The sequence below is a fragment of the Pituophis catenifer genome, unplaced genomic scaffold (genome assembly GCF_029215685.1).
Source record: "Pituophis catenifer annectens isolate HBS135680 unplaced genomic scaffold, rPitCat1.0.hap2 SCAF_6, whole genome shotgun sequence".
In the NCBI taxonomy this organism is placed as follows: Eukaryota; Metazoa; Chordata; class Lepidosauria; order Squamata; family Colubridae; genus Pituophis; species Pituophis catenifer.
In genome coordinates this window covers 59,118,890-59,138,293 of record NW_027256886.1, presented here as the reverse complement: position 1 = coordinate 59,138,293, position 19,404 = coordinate 59,118,890, and the positions used below count along the sequence as shown (strand labels likewise).

General features: G+C 33.1%; 1 protein-coding gene across 1 annotated transcript in view; it reads right to left on the bottom strand.

Moving 5' to 3' along the window:
* DOCK1 (dedicator of cytokinesis 1) overlaps window positions 1-19,404 on the bottom strand; it is a 437,647-nt gene that overhangs the window by 306,925 nt on the left and 111,318 nt on the right. Inside the window, exons 24-27 of the mRNA XM_070945964.1 lie at window positions 13,511-13,581; window positions 11,982-12,088; window positions 9,145-9,272; window positions 5,005-5,100 (exon numbers count right to left, since the gene is read on the bottom strand). Of these exons, the coding sequence (XP_070802065.1) occupies window positions 5,005-5,100; window positions 9,145-9,272; window positions 11,982-12,088; window positions 13,511-13,581 (402 nt within the window). The remainder of the gene's footprint in view (window positions 1-5,004; window positions 5,101-9,144; window positions 9,273-11,981; window positions 12,089-13,510; window positions 13,582-19,404) is intronic.

The following is a 19,404-nucleotide window of genomic DNA, read 5'->3' as shown; positions in this document are numbered from 1 at the left end:
TCCTATTTGGTTTATCATTTCATCAAGTTAATTTTACTGGAATGCAATGGCATCCATGGATGACCTCATTGTTCATTTTTTGATGATTGGTTGAAATGAATTTGACAGAAATTCTGTGCCACAAAGAGTTCAAATCTCAAATGCTCTTTCCAGGAATATGCTATGCCCAGTATAATAGCTTGAAGTGTTCCATTATAATACTTCTGAAACAGTATCAATGGCAGTTAATTGAATTTTTGATAACACAAAAAAACCTAAATAAGTGTGATATGTATGTGCGTGTGTGTGCGCACGCACATGTATGGGTTCAAAAATTAGACCTTCTCTGGCGACTTTTTCAGATCAGTGAAATTTTTGAGATTAGGTGCTAGCTACTTGATAATTCTGTCTAACCTGAGAACTGGTGGTTCTTTTTTTTTTAAGACATTAGTCCTTATACATGGCAATGCTTGTCTGCTATTAAAAAAAAAGTTTAAAGAGCAGGTTCATGTATACAGTTCATGGTTTGCTTCAAAATTCATCATTGGCTAGTCTCTCACTGTACTGAGCCATAAACAATGAGTTGCAAGCCACAATGTCTGTGTTAATACAATACAATAACTTGTAAATATAAAACAGAGATTATTGTTTAGCACAGTCTGTGAATCTAATTTGGTGACTGCTGCTTTCTAATTCTTCTGAATGATGGTAAGGGTTATAGAAGATCACATATTCTGAACTTGCTCTGGTGGAATAAATTCAACCACTGCTAGAAAATACATAGTTTACTTTTCCAGCGCATTATCCAATTCGTTTTATTTTTCAAATATATGACAGTGATCTTGTATTACCAATGATTACATCTTGAGTTCAGCTAACACCATTTGTAATTAAACTTTTTGAACTTCAAACCCAATCAACATACAAGACAGTCTAAAAATGTTATGTTTATAGCATAAAATATCAATGAAACTAACTTTTAATTTCCAGACAGTGTTAATTTATCAGTCATTAACTTCAAACTTTATCCAAAAGAAATTATAAAGGATTGTTTCATCTCAAAATAATTGAAACTTGCTGGCATATTGCTTTTTTCCCTTCTTTCCATCCAAAGGGAATCATTAAAATGCTGCTCTAAATGAGCCCATTTTCCTCCTGCTAACAGGGATTTAAAGTTACCAGCCTGCTGCTTAAAAGAATAGAAAGATCACATGTTATTTCCCTCCAAAAAGCATCAACAAAACTTCTAAGCAGCAAGACAAAACTGTACAAACAAATATTACTAGACAAGGATCCAAACATTAAAAAGCTCAATCAGTGCCAATAATATCTTCAAGGAAACAGAAATTAAAGCATCTAGACAATTTCAAGTACTGCTAAACCAGGCAAAGATAACAAATTAACACTAAGATGGCTATAATTTGGATAGAATCAGAAAACTATTATACAAAATTGAAAGAGAACAAAAACATTCTTTCTCCTTTGATAGTTTTAACTTATAGCCAAACATTTTATTTATTTTCTTTCTTAGTTAACAGTGCTTATATGCCCAAGGACTCTGAGAGGTTTCTATTCCCTTTTCTTGTTTAGAAGTTTAAAACAACAATAACAGTAAAACAAATAACTACTTGACAATTAAGATTTCGAAAAGTTTTAGCACCCAAGAAGACTCATTAAAATACAAACATTAAAATACAAACAATAAAAGGGAGGGGGCTGTTTCATTCCCCAACATTTCTTTAAAATATAAGTTTTAATTTTTCTAGTGCTAAAACATATATGCCACAGTAAAGCACAGTTAATGGACTAATTATATAATAATATTTCCATATTCACAATTATTTTGTATTATTTAATTGAAACTAATATAAATAATTGAAGAAACAAGAATCATGTCATGTCAGTAAAGTCAGACTTGTATTCTTGTGTTCTATGAGAGCAATAGAAAAAAGGGTCCTAATAAAAAAATCTGTTCTGAACAGTTCTAGACTAAAAATGGAAATGTTTTGAGGGGTTGCTTCATACAAAGCTTCACTGAAGAAAGGTTCTCTTCAGCAAAACTTTGTTGAAAATTAAAAATTCAGAGCTTCCACAGTAGTACATATCATACTTTCCTTTATGCTTAAATATTTTCATTAAAGGATGCTTACATTGCAAAAGGATATGCAAGAATGAAAATTTAATATAATTTCTTTTTATCGGAATTTATATAATTTTGTCATTGATTATGCTTTAATTTCTGATTTATCATGTAAAGTTTACGGTTTTTAATCATTTACATTGCAACTTTTACTTTACTTTACTTTATTCAAATTTCTATACCGCCCTTCTCCTTTCGGACTCAGGGCGGTGAACAGCCAAGATAAAAACATCTATACAAAACATCACAGTTAAAAAATAAAGTTAAAATAATTTATAAATTTGGCCCATAATTTAAAACTTGTCAATTAAAATAATATTAAAATTTTAAAACTAACCCTAAAATCAAGACAGACCGGCTTCATCTGATTACTCATTTTACACTGATTACTAGCTGATTACATTAGTTATATTGTAATATTTATTATGCTTTTATTTTTGTGAAATGTATAGATTATTTAATACCATCTTTTCATTCATTTTTTTATGTACTTGCTACCAGTTTATTCGACATCTACATCTTTAAAATCTTAGTTACACTTTTACAGCTTTCCAATACCAGCATCTTTGGTAATATCCATTTTATCATTTGGCCAATTAGATACATATGCATTTTGTTTGTTACATACTTATTCATATAATTCATATAATCACTACATTATATACATACCTACTACACATTGAATAATGCATTTTCACTATAATTTCTTCTCTTAACAGTCATTATACATTGATTTTAGATTTCTTTTCCAGACAATTATACCATCTGTTCCATGTTTCGTAATAAATCGTTTCCTCTCTGTCTTTGAGTTTCATTGTTAACTTATCTGATTCTGCACACTCTAGTACCTTTTTTATGATCATCATGTTTGATAGAGCATGTTGTTTCCAATTTTGGGCAAATGAAATTCTGGCGGCAGTGATTATGTGAAGCATGAGGTATTGAATATCTTTACTCATTTTTTCTTTTATAATCCCCAAAAGAAATAGTTCTGGTTTCATGTCAATTTTTTGCTAAGTGATTTCTTCCAACCACTTTTTAATTTTTAACCAGTAATCTCTGGTTTTGGGACATGTCCACCACATGTGGTAGTATGTCCCTTGTTGATGGTTACATTTCCAACAGTGCGGTGGGTTATTTGGAAACATCTTAGCCAATCTCGCTGGGGGTAAATGCCACCTATAAAACATTCTCTAGATATTCTCTTTATAGGCAGCTGACAACGTCATTTTATAATTTGCTCCCCATACTTTTTCTCAATGCTCTAATTCTATATTATATCCAAAATTTTTCGCCCAAATTATCATTGTTTCTTTCACCATTTCCTCCTCCATTTTAAATTTGAGAAGACAATTATATGTTTTTGTAATTATTTTCTCATCAGTCCCTATTAATATTTTATCCATTTCTTGTGGTTCATTTTGGAATCCATATAGTTCTAAATCTTTTTTGTATCTTGTTTGGATCTGTAGATAAGGCCACCAATCTATTTTAATTCTTTGTTCTAATAATTTTTGTTTAGATTTCAAATTTCCTTGTCCGTCCAACAACTCTTTATAGGTTACTATTTTGTTTAAGTCAATTAAATTGGGGTAAATCAAGGCTTCCATCATTGATACCCATCTGGGAACTTCTGTATAAAAATTTCTTTTAAACTTCCACCAAATTTCTAATAGGACTTCTCTCACCTGATGTCTCTGGAAGTACTTGTGGGCTTTGTTCTTTCTCTCCCAGATAAAGGCGTGCCAACCCCTCTGTAAATCATGTCCCTCAATCATTAGTATTCTTCCATTTTTTAAATTCATCCACTCTTTGAGGCATGATATTACTGCCTCCTGATAGTAGAGTTCCCAATCCGGGAGGCCAAAGCCACCTTTAATTCTAGAATCTTGTAGAAGTTTTAGTTTAATTCTGAGCTTTTTCCCCAACCACATAAATTTAAGAATTATTTTGTTCAGTTTTCCAAAAAAGTTTTCCCAATTTTATGGGTACCGTTTGAAATAAATATAGGATTTTTGGTAGGATGTTCATCTTTATAGTTGCAATTCTTCCAATCAATGATATTTGTAATTTCACCCAACTCTCTAAGTCTTTTTGAATTTGTTGCAATAATTTTAAATAATTATCTTCCTTTATTGAAGATGTTCTTGCTGTTAGCCAAATGCTTTTTTTACTACTTGAATTCCTAATTTCTCTTCTAATTTCTTATTTTGGCCTTGCGTAAGATTTTTGGTAATTATCTTCATTTTGTTTTTATTTATTTTTAAGCCAGCAACTATACCAAATTTCTCTATCTCCTGCAATAGCAATTCTCCCATTTCCAGAGGATCCTCTATTATTATTTTTTTTTAATTCATCAGTCACTCTCTATAAACTAACCCTTCAATCTTAATTCAGTGGTCATCCTCCATCAGCTCACAGAAGGAACCCAGAATAAAAATAACTCTGAAGATAGATATAAGTGAGACAGATGGAAGAAATCCTAAAGAAAAATATTTTTAATACAGATAAAAATAATGTAATAAAAAATAAATAAATTCAATGCAAATAATAATATATACTGTATCATGGCCTTTATTATTGTATCAATAGTTCGTATTTTAGGAAGAATTCTTAATTTAATCTTTAGACATTATAAAGTGAAAATGCATAAATGCAAAAGTGTTATTTATTTATTGGAATGAACAAAGAGTTCAATTTCATACCTTTCAGAACATCTGAAATGTGAAATTGCTTAGTATAAATCCCAATAAAATTAAACGGGCAATTTGGATTTTTCCAAAATATTGTTAACATATTGGGTCCTATAGGAGGAAACTCTAGTGGATTATGCATTTTCCTATATTATAAAACTATTTTTTGTATATTTATCAAAAAGTACTTACTATGAGTTCTGAGTCACGTCCCATTGATATGACTGTTCTGTTTACAGTCCTCAATAGCTTTTCCATAATTATTTGCACATGTCGTTGTGTTGGTCCCTAAAAATAAAACACAAAAAGAAATAGCCCAAAGCCAAGAAGATTAAATAGCTTTATGTATACAGCAAACAATTTTGAATCCTTGTTTCAGTTTCACTATAAATCAATGCTCAAATGTACTGATTGTCTAAAGCAGCATTCAAATATGGGAATTCTATTAAAATTATTCAGCTCTATGGCCATCTCTAACTAATGTAGGTAGGATAAACTAAAAGGGACAAGCATACATCCCCAAATATATGCAATATGTATTTTCTTTTCTTTTGACAGTTCAACCATGGCAACTGGATATCTTTTCTCGTTGCTTCGAAATATTTTATTGCTTATCCAAGTAGCTTCTTTAGTCTGAGCAAGTTGGTTAATTGTAGATTTTCTTTGATTGTGATCTTAAATATATAATTTTCAAAATACATCTTTTTTTCCTATTGATGTTTATAATCAGGGCCCAAAAACTGATGTATTCCATGCTAAGGACATGTATAAATAGTAACTACAGGTGATACTCCTAAACTCAACTGGTATATCTGTATTCAGGTGTTGTATCTAGGAGTATTTCAAACAAACAGCAAAGTGAAGCCCTACTTGAAAAATTGAGGACTGGCCTCACTCTCTCATGCAGTATATATGAGTTGTAGCTGCTAAAAAGGGAATTTATTAAAAAGGGACAGATGGCAGCAACTCTCAAGAGTGGAAGTGCACAGCTGCACAGATACCAATTCAAAAAGGTGACAGTAAAACGCCCGGGAATTAAACCTGGGGACTAACATATATGGAGGACAAGGTTCCAAGATGCTCTTAAATGACAAATTTCTCTATGTAGATGACTTCCTAATTCTCTGCCATAAATCTACTTTTCAAACCCTATATTATATTATCTGATTGAGAATGCAAAGCAGGAAGAGAATTTAATCACTCTAATTGGTACAAAGAGTGTACCCAACTGCTTACTTCCAAATGGTACTACTATAGTGTACTTTATATAGAGAAGCTTCTAAAGACATTTCAATAATTGAAATTGCAACAAAATAACTCCAACCAGCCGCCCACAGTTGTAGGGGAGGTGGGTAGCATAGAAATTTAATAAATGAATAGTAAAATAAACCAGTTGCTGTTGAGAGCTAAGAAATCAACAATTGTAACTAATTTAGTCCAACCGTACTTTCCAATAATAATAGTGAACTTAAAAGTTTAAATAAATGGAGCTATTAGAATAATATTGCTATTCCTTATTAAATGCTTGCAATAAAACACACACACACATATAGAATTCCCTTTTTTACTGATGCACACCTATGAAAACTTGCAATTGAATTTTGTTAATATTGTCTTATGGTGGCTGTTGCAGTTTTTTGCACATTACTTTATGAAGATGTTCTTCAAACGATTATTTTACCGTTTGCTAATAAATTACATTTTTTTAAAACAAAAATTACAAATGGAAAAGCTTCAGTACTGTGCAAGTATTTGTTTTTGTATTCAAGAAACAACGAATTGGTTTCCTTGTCTTGATCACCAGTGCTTGTTAATAGGTTTTCTTTTTGCTCCCTGACCCTCATAATTAAATTTGTCACCAATAAATATTCTCTTCCATTTCCCAATAATTCCTTAGGAAGTGGTCTTTTGTCACCATTCAAAAATGAGTTCCCTCAGTTCAGCCTATTCATCTTTTACCTACTCTGCCTTCTCAGCAGGTCTGCTGGCACCTTCCTAAGCAAAAAGTCTTCAACTTTGCTAATCTCAGCAGGTAAAGAAACTAGAAGATAATTGCTTATGCCCCAAGGTGCACAGCAACCAACTTTTTTTTTTTTTTTTTGTAAATATTAAACTGCACCACTGGATTGTATTACCAATCAAAATCACATTTTGCAAAGAGCGCAGGGAGGTTTAAAACATAGGCCACTGTTATATATCTTGCATGTTAAAAAGCAGGTTTCAGGAGAGTTTGCTTGCTTAATCCTTTCAGTGTATAAAAGAAACTTGGTCAAAACAAGCACAAAAGTATTATCATGCTGATGAAGTTACATATTGAGATTAGGAATAATGGAAATATAGCGCAGTAATAAATTCAGTTACTGATAGCCACACAAAAGAATTGCCATGCCGGGTGTGTCGAATTCACACTTTATGGTAGGATATAACAATGCCTTAAAAAGTATCTGCTTAATAAACCCTATGCTGAGAGGCTGAATAGATAGAATTCATATTTTATTTCCCAAACAGCTTCTCTCACATAATATTTTTATACAATAGCACTACTGGTGAACACTAGTCAGTGTCTTTATCATTCAATTTCAGCATCATAATTGTCAGATCTGGCCAATTAATGCAAGATTTCAGAGATGGAAATTTTGCATTAGTTTGTTGGTTTATTTACCAGTGACTTTCATTAATCTTCTCTACGTTAGAAAACTGGGACAATATTGTTAGAAAAGAAAGAAAGAAAGAAATTAAGAACTCCCTAACTCCTAGAACTCCCTAGGATGGAATATGCTGAGACCCTAGTTAGCCTGAGTGGTTGCAACTATCGTAATTATTCTTTTAGGAGAAAGGGATTGCCAGAAAGCTTTAAAATTCTTCTCCTAATCGGTGACATCTGGGAAATGTTATGTATTAGTAACAAAGGGACAACCATCTTTAGATTATCATGTAATTCTCAGAGAAGCATTCTCTATTCTTTTTAGTGAGATAATCAATACGATATACACCGTTTTAAGAAGTTAAAACAATTTTATGATTTGATATGCATTTTAAATTCACACCCCCAATAAAATAAAGCTCTGAGACCTGAGCTTCCTCAAAGTTCCAATTTATTAGAGATGTCATGTTGGCACATCTGGGAAAACATGAATCTGAAAGCTTCCAGGTTTCCCCCACCCAGCTAAGAGTTCACAGCCCTGCCCCACACCCACAAGTTCATCATATTGTTCAATCAACTCTTCACACTCCACCGGAAACAATCTTAATGCAGTTTGATTTAATTGATTTAAACATCAATGCTTATAAATAATCAAAAAAGAAAACCAGTTTGGTCTAGTGGTTGGTTAACTTACTGGGAGACCATGAGTTCTAATCCTACCCTAGACTTGAAGTCCTACTCTCAGCCTATACTATGTCACAGGATTGTTATTATGAGGAAAGGAGGAAGGGGAAGAAGTATATTTGCTGTCTTAAGTTTTTTATAAAAATAATAAAGGTGGAATTAAAATAAATAAATATAAATAAATAAAAAGCCTTCTTCAAAAGATTATGGCATGAAAATCTAAAGTTCTCCTTGTAGAATAGCAGACAAACAGTAAGACAGAGCAGCAATCACAAGGCCACACTGTCTAATTCTGTATTACTGTGCTCACTGAAATGAGGAATATTGTTAAGAAGCCCCTTAATTTCTAGATGTAATTCATCCATCCCTCCATCCCTATCCCTTGTTCAATTTGTATGGCAGCCCATTCACCTAAGCTACTCTGCGTGCCTCTGGGCTTATTAAACAAGTTCCCTCTGGGTTTTCTTGTTATTTCTTTTAGGAATTTAAGCATGTCAGGAATTGCAATCTGAAGGCAGCAACAAACAATCAGCCCTTAAACTGAATTAAAAAAAAAAAAGTGGTCATCTATACAAATCTGGTCTATGGGTAAAAATACCAGAGCTCAATTCTGCTGAACTATAAAACAGAGATTACACTTTTATTACAGCATCTTTACTGAATAGTACATCATAGACCATCTTGAAGCGTAGTGCTTCACTGTAGACTCTAAGAGAAAGTCTAAAGTTCTCCATCAAGCTATCACAACTGCAAACAGAACTAAAATGCTTGCATTCCAGTCGTTCTGGATCTTTTAGTGCCTAAACAAATTATATATCTGATAAAATAAGGATCAAATAATGCATGCCATAATGCCAGCTTTTCACTTTTTCCGTTCAAATCAGAAATCTAGGTGAATGGCATTATTACAAAAACAAATGTTCCATTTTTTAAGCCTCAATTTTATTCATAACATTTTTAAACATTCATAATGTCAGAGTTAAATATATATAATGGGTACTAACCACATCTTTCCTATAAAGAACTTCAAGAATATTACTGAGCAATCGGCAACAGGCATCCAGGTCTTCTTGCCTTTCCAAATGATACTTCAATTGATCCGTCATCATTGGCATCAGAATCTCCCTACAGTCTATATATCAGGGAAGATTGGGGGTTGTGGGGGGTGTGGATAGATGGGAAAGAAATATAATCAAATAGTATCTATGAAATTGCTTTATTTATGACAAAACTTCAAAGTAAAGGTAATTATCTCAAAATCTATCTAACAAAACCCAGAAAATCACAAGTTCAATTATTTTGTTTTAATATTTTTAATTTTAATATTTAATAATTAAATATTACCATACAACAATAAATAAAACAGGCAATATAAAATAGATAAGGATGTTCCATAAACTGGCCACCACAGCAAAGGAAGCATATTTACTGGGACCCACTAGACAAAGATCACTAGCCAACAGCACCCGCCTGCCTTCTTTACTAGCTCTAATGGTGGGCTAATGTAACTGAGAAGAACTGCCCCCTCCCAGATAATCTGGACCCATGCTATGAAAGAGGGCATTGTTCTCAATACATATAAGGCCATTAGAATCAATATGGTAATGACACCCTATTCTCCACTATAACATTTGAACTAAGAGATAATACAAGTACTAAAGGATATAGTAGCAATATCAATAGCACCTAGGCTTATATACCGCTTCACAGTGCTTTACAGCCCCCTCTAAGCAGTTTACAGGGTCAGCATATTGCTCCCAACAATCTGAGTCCTCATTTTACTGACCTCGGAAGGACAGAAGGCTGAGTCAACCTTGAGCTTGGTGAGATTCAAACTGCCAAATTGCAGGCAGCTGGCAGGCAACAGAAGTAGCCTGCAGTACTGCATTCTAACCACTGTGCCACCGCAATATAGTATTTCATTGGATCATTTAAAATGGATATGCTGGGAGATCTCCAGATAATGGAGTTTGCGTACTCTAAATGGATTTGTATTCTTCATAAAATGAACTACATAATTTGAGAGTGACTTCCATAGACATCATTGTCATTCGTGTGATTTATGTTTTGAATTATTGGGGCTTATATGTCTGAGAAATAATGGGCATAAAGACAAATAGAGCCTTTTGTATACTGGGAAACAGATTATTGACCTGTATCTGGACACAAAAGCTTTGAGAAAACATTTTGAGTCTAAATATTGCAAACCTCACTACAAACAAGTTTACATTCAGAAAGCCAAGCTGAAACATTAGCAGATGGAGAACTGGCTTACTGAGATTCAATTTCAACCACTTGATAGAGGCCTTGCTTAGCCAAGCCACTACATTACTAGAGATTCCTATAGATATCCCACATTTATTAGCTGCAAGTTTATTTCACCCTGTTGAGAACCCTGGAATGGGTCTTTTCTTGCTTACTCAGGTAAGCTTTTACATACTGTAAACATTATTTATTTTCATCAGTATATTATTTCCCGTCCATTCTTTAATGCCAAACAAAAATTGCATTAAGCTCCAGAAAACTGACATCTGTCTTGAACAACATGATGTCGCAAATTTCTTTCTTGGCATCTAAGCAAATTCCTAAACAGAGCCTTTGGCTATTGCCTCCCACGAAGTCCAATAACCTTCAGTGGCATTGGCATCAGATTAAACAGGCACATTTGTTTTGTTTGTCAACTTTGGAAAACTAAACAACATTCATTAAAGTGAATGAGTCTTGCTTGAAATTCTTGATGTTCCAGATCATCTGGATCTGAAATGTTCTTGAAATGTCTCACTACACATCAGTTGATCTGAAAAGACCTTCTGTTTTTTGTTTGCCCATAGGAAAGAAAATATTTTGTTATATGCTGCAACCAAGTAACATTTGGAATATTTCCCAAAAAGCTGTATCTCTACAAAAAGGAACTGATTCAAAACAAGTTTGTGTACCTATATCCTGGTGCTAACTGTATGCTAGACAGTTCTTCTAGCTTCAAGGTTTGTTGCCATAACAGCAGGGCTCAAAAGCAAAGAATCTGCCAGAAGACGAGCTGTTCAAGAAATGTTCTTGTACATCTTCCATCAGTTTAGGGATATTATCTATGTCTGCCATTTCCTCTACTCAGACAGAGGTTGCTGTAACAAGGCACTGGTAGCTGCTGTGTGAATAGCAGGCAACTGAAGCTTTGAATTGCCTGTGAAGGGCCATTTCTGTTCTCTTGCTGGCTATGAAGGATGTGAGGGTTGCAATAGGTGTATCAACCAAAGGAACATTTGATTGTTCTTGTCGGAAATGACAGTTCCATTATATTAGGGAAGATCATTCCTGTATCTATAACACTGCTTGATTCTGGCTGGAGTGCCCATTCTATCCTCCATATTTTCCTGAACAAATTGGGAAAAAGAACCGTCAAGATTTTGGTTGATCCTTTAAAAAAAAAAAACATTTCTAGGCAAGCGGAAGAAAAGACAAGATCTTCCTCTCTCTGTTGCCTGTTGTGCATATCAGCTAGAAGAAGTAGCCTAAACTATTTTGAATAGAAGAAAAAAGAAGATATGTCTCTTGTTATGGGGAATCTCTAGCTCCTGTTAAAAAGTTCTGTTCCTTCAAAAATCTCCAGATTGGGGGAAAAAGGAAGGACATTATGTTTTAAACTAATTTACTGTTGTTTGTTGTTGTTTAATAATTAGCTTCTATCTATCTATAGGTTTACCCAATTGTACAGGTGAGGAAGTGATGTCTCTCAGCTATTGTACGGAGTATGGAACATCAGGGCATGACAGAAATTGACAAATAATAAATCATGTAGCAATTTAAGTCCTTTTAAAACCTATTTAAAGATTTTTTGTCTTACCATGTTGTATGAAAAGATCACTGTGAACTATTTCAATCAAACAGTACAACTTCTGAATTGTGAGACGACCCACTGGGACATTCAGTATGAAATCTGTAAATAGTTTGCTACCCAAACAGGAAAGAATAAGACATTTTTTATTTATTTAGAAATATTGAGACATAAGTTTAAAAATCCAATATATTTGATTGAATATTGAATATTGAATTCATGTGATCCCGTTATTCTGATCTGTATTAACTCCTTATACATTTTTAAGACTTATGTAAAACCATCAAATTTATTTCTTACTCCTGAGCGTTAATTTAATCTGAAAAATAAACATCTTAGTTTTCTGTTAACTACCTTTTTCATCAAATGTTTATGATTTTTTCATTCCTGTTTTTTAAATAGTGTATTAAAAATAATCAGTGAAATATGTTTTGTATAACCTTTACAAGTATTCAATTCACTCCTTCAGGATTTAACTATCTGCAACTAATCATCAACAGATAATAAGATGAATTGAAACGCTGCTATGTAATTAATGCATGCCTCCTCTATAGTTTAATGCAAAGATTGCCTGTAGAAGGTAGCAGTTGGATAATTATTTTTGCTCTTCCGAAGTGCCCATGTGCATTGGGAATAGAAGCATGCAAATATTTCAAATTCACATTTTTATTTAATAATTTACCATTTATCTGACCACTTAAAACCACCAAACTTTAAGCACCTTACAGAATTTACATAATAAACACAGACTACAAAATTAGAATAAAATTGATTAAAATAGTGTCTGGCAATAAAAGGCTAGAAATACTGAATTATTTTTAAAAAATGGCATTGCTGTATAAAATTAATGCTCCAGAAAAGGTTTGCATTAATTGCTTTTGGAAGGCCACAACAATGGAGGCGTTCTATGTTTCGGAAAACATGCAGTTCAGAGGGGGGAGGCTGCTACAGCGAAACACAAAGGTCTTTAAGAAAGCTGGTTCATAAATATACATCATTATGTAATTGCAAGCACACTCACATATTTACTTTGAGTAAGACTCACTGAGTTCACTATACCCCACTTCCAACTATTTATTTAGCTGTGAAATGTAATGACCCTGCCGTGCCGATCTGTTCGAACACAGAGTAGCTTACAAAATAATTATAAAAACAAAGCAAAAAGAAAGAATTATGTCATCAAAAGAGAAAACCCCAAAAGATAATAACAATCGGTTAAAAAAAGGAAACCAAAATTTCACTTAAGGGGTCCATCACATTCCTTGTGTCTCAAAGTCTGGGGATAAGAAAAAGGCTTTAATCCCTTAAACTCCAGAAGAAGGCAACTGCAAAATATGGGGACATGGCTATGAAATGCTATGATGTAGAGCTCCATTTGAAGGAGGCTTTACCATTAATAAAATAACAGCCTAGCAAATGTTTCCAACACAATCCTAAACTTAAGCATAGGACCATCTCACCTTCGAAGAGAATTATTATTAAGTAGGAAAAAAAACGTAGTCTTTGGCATATACTTAATACAGATGTCACATACGTACCTAAGTTCTTTGGAATCAAAAACAAGCTTTACATCATTCACAATTGTTGGCAAGTATTTAAGAGCAGCTCCCTAAAAATAAGCAGAATAATTCATTTAAAGAAGAATTAAATCATACAGCTGAATTCCTTAAAGCACTCCTTGTCACTGCTTCTCTGATACCCTTTCCAATAATAGCTTTCCAACAGCTTTATGCAATTACTTTCTTTGCTACCTCCTATGTTACTCTCTGGACTTAAAGAATGAGACTACCATGTGGAAAACTTCCTGACTCACAATTCTCTTTCACATTCCTCCACTGTCATTTTAGCCTTTTCCATTTGTTTCAATTTCCGCTACTGATGTTCTTTAGTCCTTCTTTATCTTCAGTTGTGAACTACTGTACTGCAGTTATCCTCTTTCAATTTATCAAATAAAACCTTCAGTACAGCAATTTTAGGATAGAGCTTTATTTTCTTCCACTTTTATAGTTGATTATATCATTAGTTCCTATGCATTTATTTCTATCTTTGTAGCATCAGAAGATTTTTAAAAATCATAGGTAATATTGTAGAGTTTCTATCTATTTTATGTAATACTTAGACACAATTGACTTGAAATAAATGTTAGCAGCTTTTGAACAGTTTTTATACCAGAATTACAATGCTGTTATTTTATACCAACTGTACAAAACAGAATTTTACACAATGAGATAATTCAGTATTATTTTTAAACATGCTATCAGGAAGAAATAAGATAACTTGACTTAAATCTATTCTGGATGAAAAATTATCATTTTCTAAGATGTCATATTCTTCATTTTTATAAACATGAGCTTCATGATGCCAACTGTTTGGAGCAAGAAGGACAAAATCTAACAACAACAACAAAATCTTTACGATTAAAATACCTTTTAAAAATAAAGGAAAGAATTTTATACTATATTATTTTGCAAGATATAGATTCATTGAAATGAATTTTCTTTCTTCCTGTAACATTATATGAGGTTCCCTAAATTCTGAGGAGCTCAACTTTTTGCTGTATCACACCACCTGCATTATTTTAATTTGCCTACAGTTTTAATAGAATAAGTCCATTGCACTTGATTTTTCTTCCTTGCCTCTTTGCTTTAAAGATTTCGTTCACATGAGAATACGAATGTACTAAGCAGACTACACTATTCTTCTAGTTGAAACCAGAGTCTAACTCAGAACTAAGGCAGTTCTATTTACAGCTTTAGAATGAGTTAATCAGGCCCCAAGTTTGTTATCTATTAACCATCAAATTTATAACTGTCTTTGTGACTAAAGTATAGTTATGTCTGATGATTAATATGAAGTACTTTGGGGTAAAGTTCAGGGTACATTATTCAGTGTAATTATTTTAATTAAACCATTAGCATATCTTTACATAAGATAAGAGCTATCAATGATACAAAATAAGCTTTTTTGAATAATGCATGAAGTAATTTTTAATTTACATATTTCTCGAGATGATGCCTATTACACTGATTTCAGTTAGCAAAGTATGAAGTAAAAATTCAAGCAACCATAAATATAGCTATTCTTTCTCAGAAAGAACAGAACTAATTCCATAAATATTCTATATGTTCAGCACAATTAAACATGCCTAGAATTACCTCCTTTGTACCACTGTAATACTTTTCTGTTTCTAAAGAAACAGCACTTAAATCCCTAGAGACAACAATATAATCAATATATTATCATACGTTGCTTGTACCTGACCTTCATTAACCTCTAAATGTTAAGTTGAGTCACACCAAGTTATAGTATCTCAATGGGAATCACGAAAAAATACCAAGATTGTACACTAGAATGTGAAGGATTAAAAATATCCTAGAAGGAGGTATAGTAAACCTTTTGTATATTGTTGCCAAAAAACTACATGGTTATTTTTCATGTATAAACAAAAAGTGGGAGGAAGGGAAATAAAAAGACCTAAAAAAACATGAATTTGTTTCCAATTAGAAAGTTTTTTCAAATTCTGCAAGCAACTTTATCAGTATTATCTTACTGTTGGACATTATATCCTACCAATATTAGTAATAGCTTTGAGATAAATGTTCTTGCAAATTTCATTTTGAATTTTGAAAATCTGAATACTCTAATAATAATTTTGAAGTTCTGAGATAAAACAAATGCCTCTTAATTTGAAAGAAATTGTTCAAACATTATGTGAACCAGCAAAAAAAAAAAAAAAGTTTTTTTTCCTTTGAGAATTACTACAATTTTATTAGAAAAAATTGATAGTGTATTTTAAAAAAGGCACCTGAGCTTTGGATAAATATTTCTCTAAAATCGTTGTTTTAATGTAACCTGCATATAAGCTAATGTCCTATTACATATACATCAGGACTGAAATTGATTCCTATCACTGTTCTAAAATAATTTACCTTTCGGTTTAGCTTTGATAAATTAACAATTAGTATATTTGTTAATAATTAGCATTTTATGCTAATTATCTTTATGGGTTTTTTTTTAATTCTACTACAGGAAGTCTTCGGTGGATTTGAAATAAATAGCACTTACTTTTATAAAATAAATTAATGATGACAATACAGACAGATGACTAATGTCTCAAATTAAAATATTTAATTATCTGAATTATGGCTTAGTTTAAAAAGTAAAAGAAAATAGAGAGACTCTAGAATAATTTAAATTAGAAAGCTGATTAACTTTATACAAGGTCAAAGCTAAGTCTTACAAAAGCCAAATAGCAAATGCGACCTATACTCTATTTGCAAGCTATAGCTGAAATGAGATCCTGCATGATTAGTGGCATCATTACTATGTTGGCTATTCCCAGATGCTGATATACGTAAAAAGAGGGAATATTAATTTCAGGCAATAGTTATCAGATATCAACGGAACATCAGGAACAATTACCAACAATTAAACAGTTTGTTAACTTCTTAAATTAACATTATGAATTAAAATTATTAATTAACATACTTGCACATCACTGAGCCAAGGTTCATATCCCTGTTCCCATAACAGCAAGGACAACTGAATTTAATCAGCCTAATGACAACACACATTTTCATAATCATATCAATACAGAACAAAAAGCTAATCCTTCATTACACTTGGGTAGCCTTTTAAAAATTACCAAATTCCTATTCTACATTACTGTTCATGCTTGTTAGATATCAGTCTCCCATACTACAATTACTACTGTCTTGTGATTTCATCTAAACAGGAATATGAACTTGGATGTTCTAACTGCCTCTTAGTATCTGTAATTGACATACTATTAGTTTGGGACTGTCAACCAACAAACAAAGCCAACTGACCTTCCTCAGAAATATAAGGGTGAGAATAAGCAATAAATTCATATGCACTGATTTTATGTACAAACATACTCATCATGCTATTCTCTTTCACAACAAATAACATGAAAATTGGTCCTCATTTACTCACTTATATTTACATACATACCAATTGTTTCACTTTCTTTCAGGGTAAGCTATGTTTTTCAGAATACAGAAGAAAAGTATTTGTAATAAAATTAAAAACCGTAACATAAAAAAAAGAATACCATTATAATAAAAGGAACACATCAGTATCAGTCACATATTGCTCCATATCGTTCTATCTTGCAAATCATCATTCATTACAAAATATTCATATATCCATTCCATACAGAGCCTTTCGTTCTTTAAATTTCTTATCTCACCTCTTTCTCTATCCAATTATAACTTTTGTAGTGTTTCATTTTGACCCATTCAGCCTTTATTTACTTATTTGCAATTGAATCATTCATTATGATTACATGGTCAAATCACCATAATGTAAAACTTTCATAACGGTCATTCATGTTTGTGTTTAATCCATTTGAATTCATTCATGACTTTTTCTGTTTCTTTTACCATATCTATACTCTTATACCAGGGATCTGCAACCTTAAATACTCAAAGAGCCATTTGGACCTGTTTCCCACAGAAAACACCGGGAACCACAAAACCTGGGTAGGCGTGGCCAGCTCGATGTCACTCACTTCCACCAGTCACATGAACCCCTAGCCATGCCTACCTAGCCAATCATTAGGGCAGAGAACCAGTTGTTAAAAAACACCAGAAACAACAAAATCCTTTTAACGTATTTCTCTCTTCCCTCCCTCTCTCCCCTCCCCTCTCCCTCTCTCTCTTATCTCTCTGTTTCTGCCATGGCCGCTTCTCCATCCCCCGCCGTCACCCTTACCTTCTCAGGCCAGACGAGGACTGACTGTGAGGGGAGGGCAAGGGGCGTGGCCAGCCAGTGGTGGGATCACCTGACAGGGAGCCACAGCAGAGGGCCCAAAGAGCCGCAGGTTGCTGACCCCTGTCTTATACACAACCACTTTCTCCAGAGAGCCAACTTGATACAATGGCATCATTCTAGACACTGTGGGACCATGGGTTTCAGTCATGCTTAAGCCCCATGCTACCCAAGTGACTTTGTGTTAAACCAGTCTCTCTACAGACTACAGGATGTCACCAAGCGTAATACTGACCAGAAGGCAAACACACATACACAAATTTATTTCTCCATCTTTTCCTATAGCAAACTATAGCAAACTACCAAGTTATATAAATTTGGCTACTTGCTCTTATTTTTGCTATTTACATATGACAGGCAATCATTCAACCCATTTTGACATACAATCTTGGTCTTTGCTACCTTGGTCTTCAGATCAATATTCTGTTGCATCATAAAATCTAACAATTCCTGCAAATCATTCAGATAAATAGACAACATAGTAATATGTCCTTGAAAAATATCATGAATACTAACACATTTATTCATAAACACATTAAACAGCCAAGAAACATCGCACTCCCTTATTTTATGCCTTGTTCGTGTTGAAACAATCTTTTATCCCATTTATTTTCATGTATGCTTTACTTCCATTATATATCACTCTTCTCACATTCAGCAACTAATTTTCAACTCCACATTTATGAAAAATATTTCCTAACTCAAGCCTATTTGCTTCATAATATACTAGGAATTACTTTTCATAGAAGTAGGGTAAAAATAAATAAAAATAAAAATATTAAATATATTAAATCCAGATACGATACCCTAAACCAGCGGTGTGCAATTGTGGCTCTTTTACAACCTGTGGACTTCAACTCCCAGAATTCCTGAGACAGCCAAGCTGTCAGGAATTCTGGGAGTTGAAGTCCACAGGTTATAAAAGAGCCACAATTGCCCACCCCTGCCCTAACCTCACAGTAAGCATGTGGTTGTGTGTGAGGGAGAAGATATATAATGAAAAGAATAAGATGTGATCCCCCCCCCCCACACACACACACACAAAACATGTTCAAAATTTACCTGGCTTTTCAATTAAATGGTCTCTTTTCTGATCAATAAGTAAACTATATGCCATGATTACACAAACTTATTAATTGGATAAACATACATTGGTATGAGGTTATCTATTCTCAAATCTTATTTTGCCTTCTAATAAGTGATGACTACATATTTGCTATATGTTTTTTTCTATAGTATAACTGGAGATTCAGCCACCGTAAAGTTAATTATATTTTAATGAAAATGACCCAGTTCACAAGCAGAGTTATTATAAGAAAAACAATTCTCATTTATTTCAGTAAGAATACAAAAGGACTATTTTCTAGACTGATATGAATTAATAGAATTGTAATTTCATAAATCATCAATTGCTCCAAGATACCCCTCCCTCCCTCCCTCCCTCCCTCCCTCCCTCTCCCTCTCCCTCCCTCTCTCTCTCTCTCTCTCTCTCTGTTGCATTGTTTCTGATAACATGAGACAGGAAAAATAAAAAGCCATATCCCTCTCTCCCTCTCTCTCTCCCTCTCACACACACACACACACAAATAAATATACATCCCTAAACAAATCTGTTCCAAATCCAAGGAGCAGAGTATGC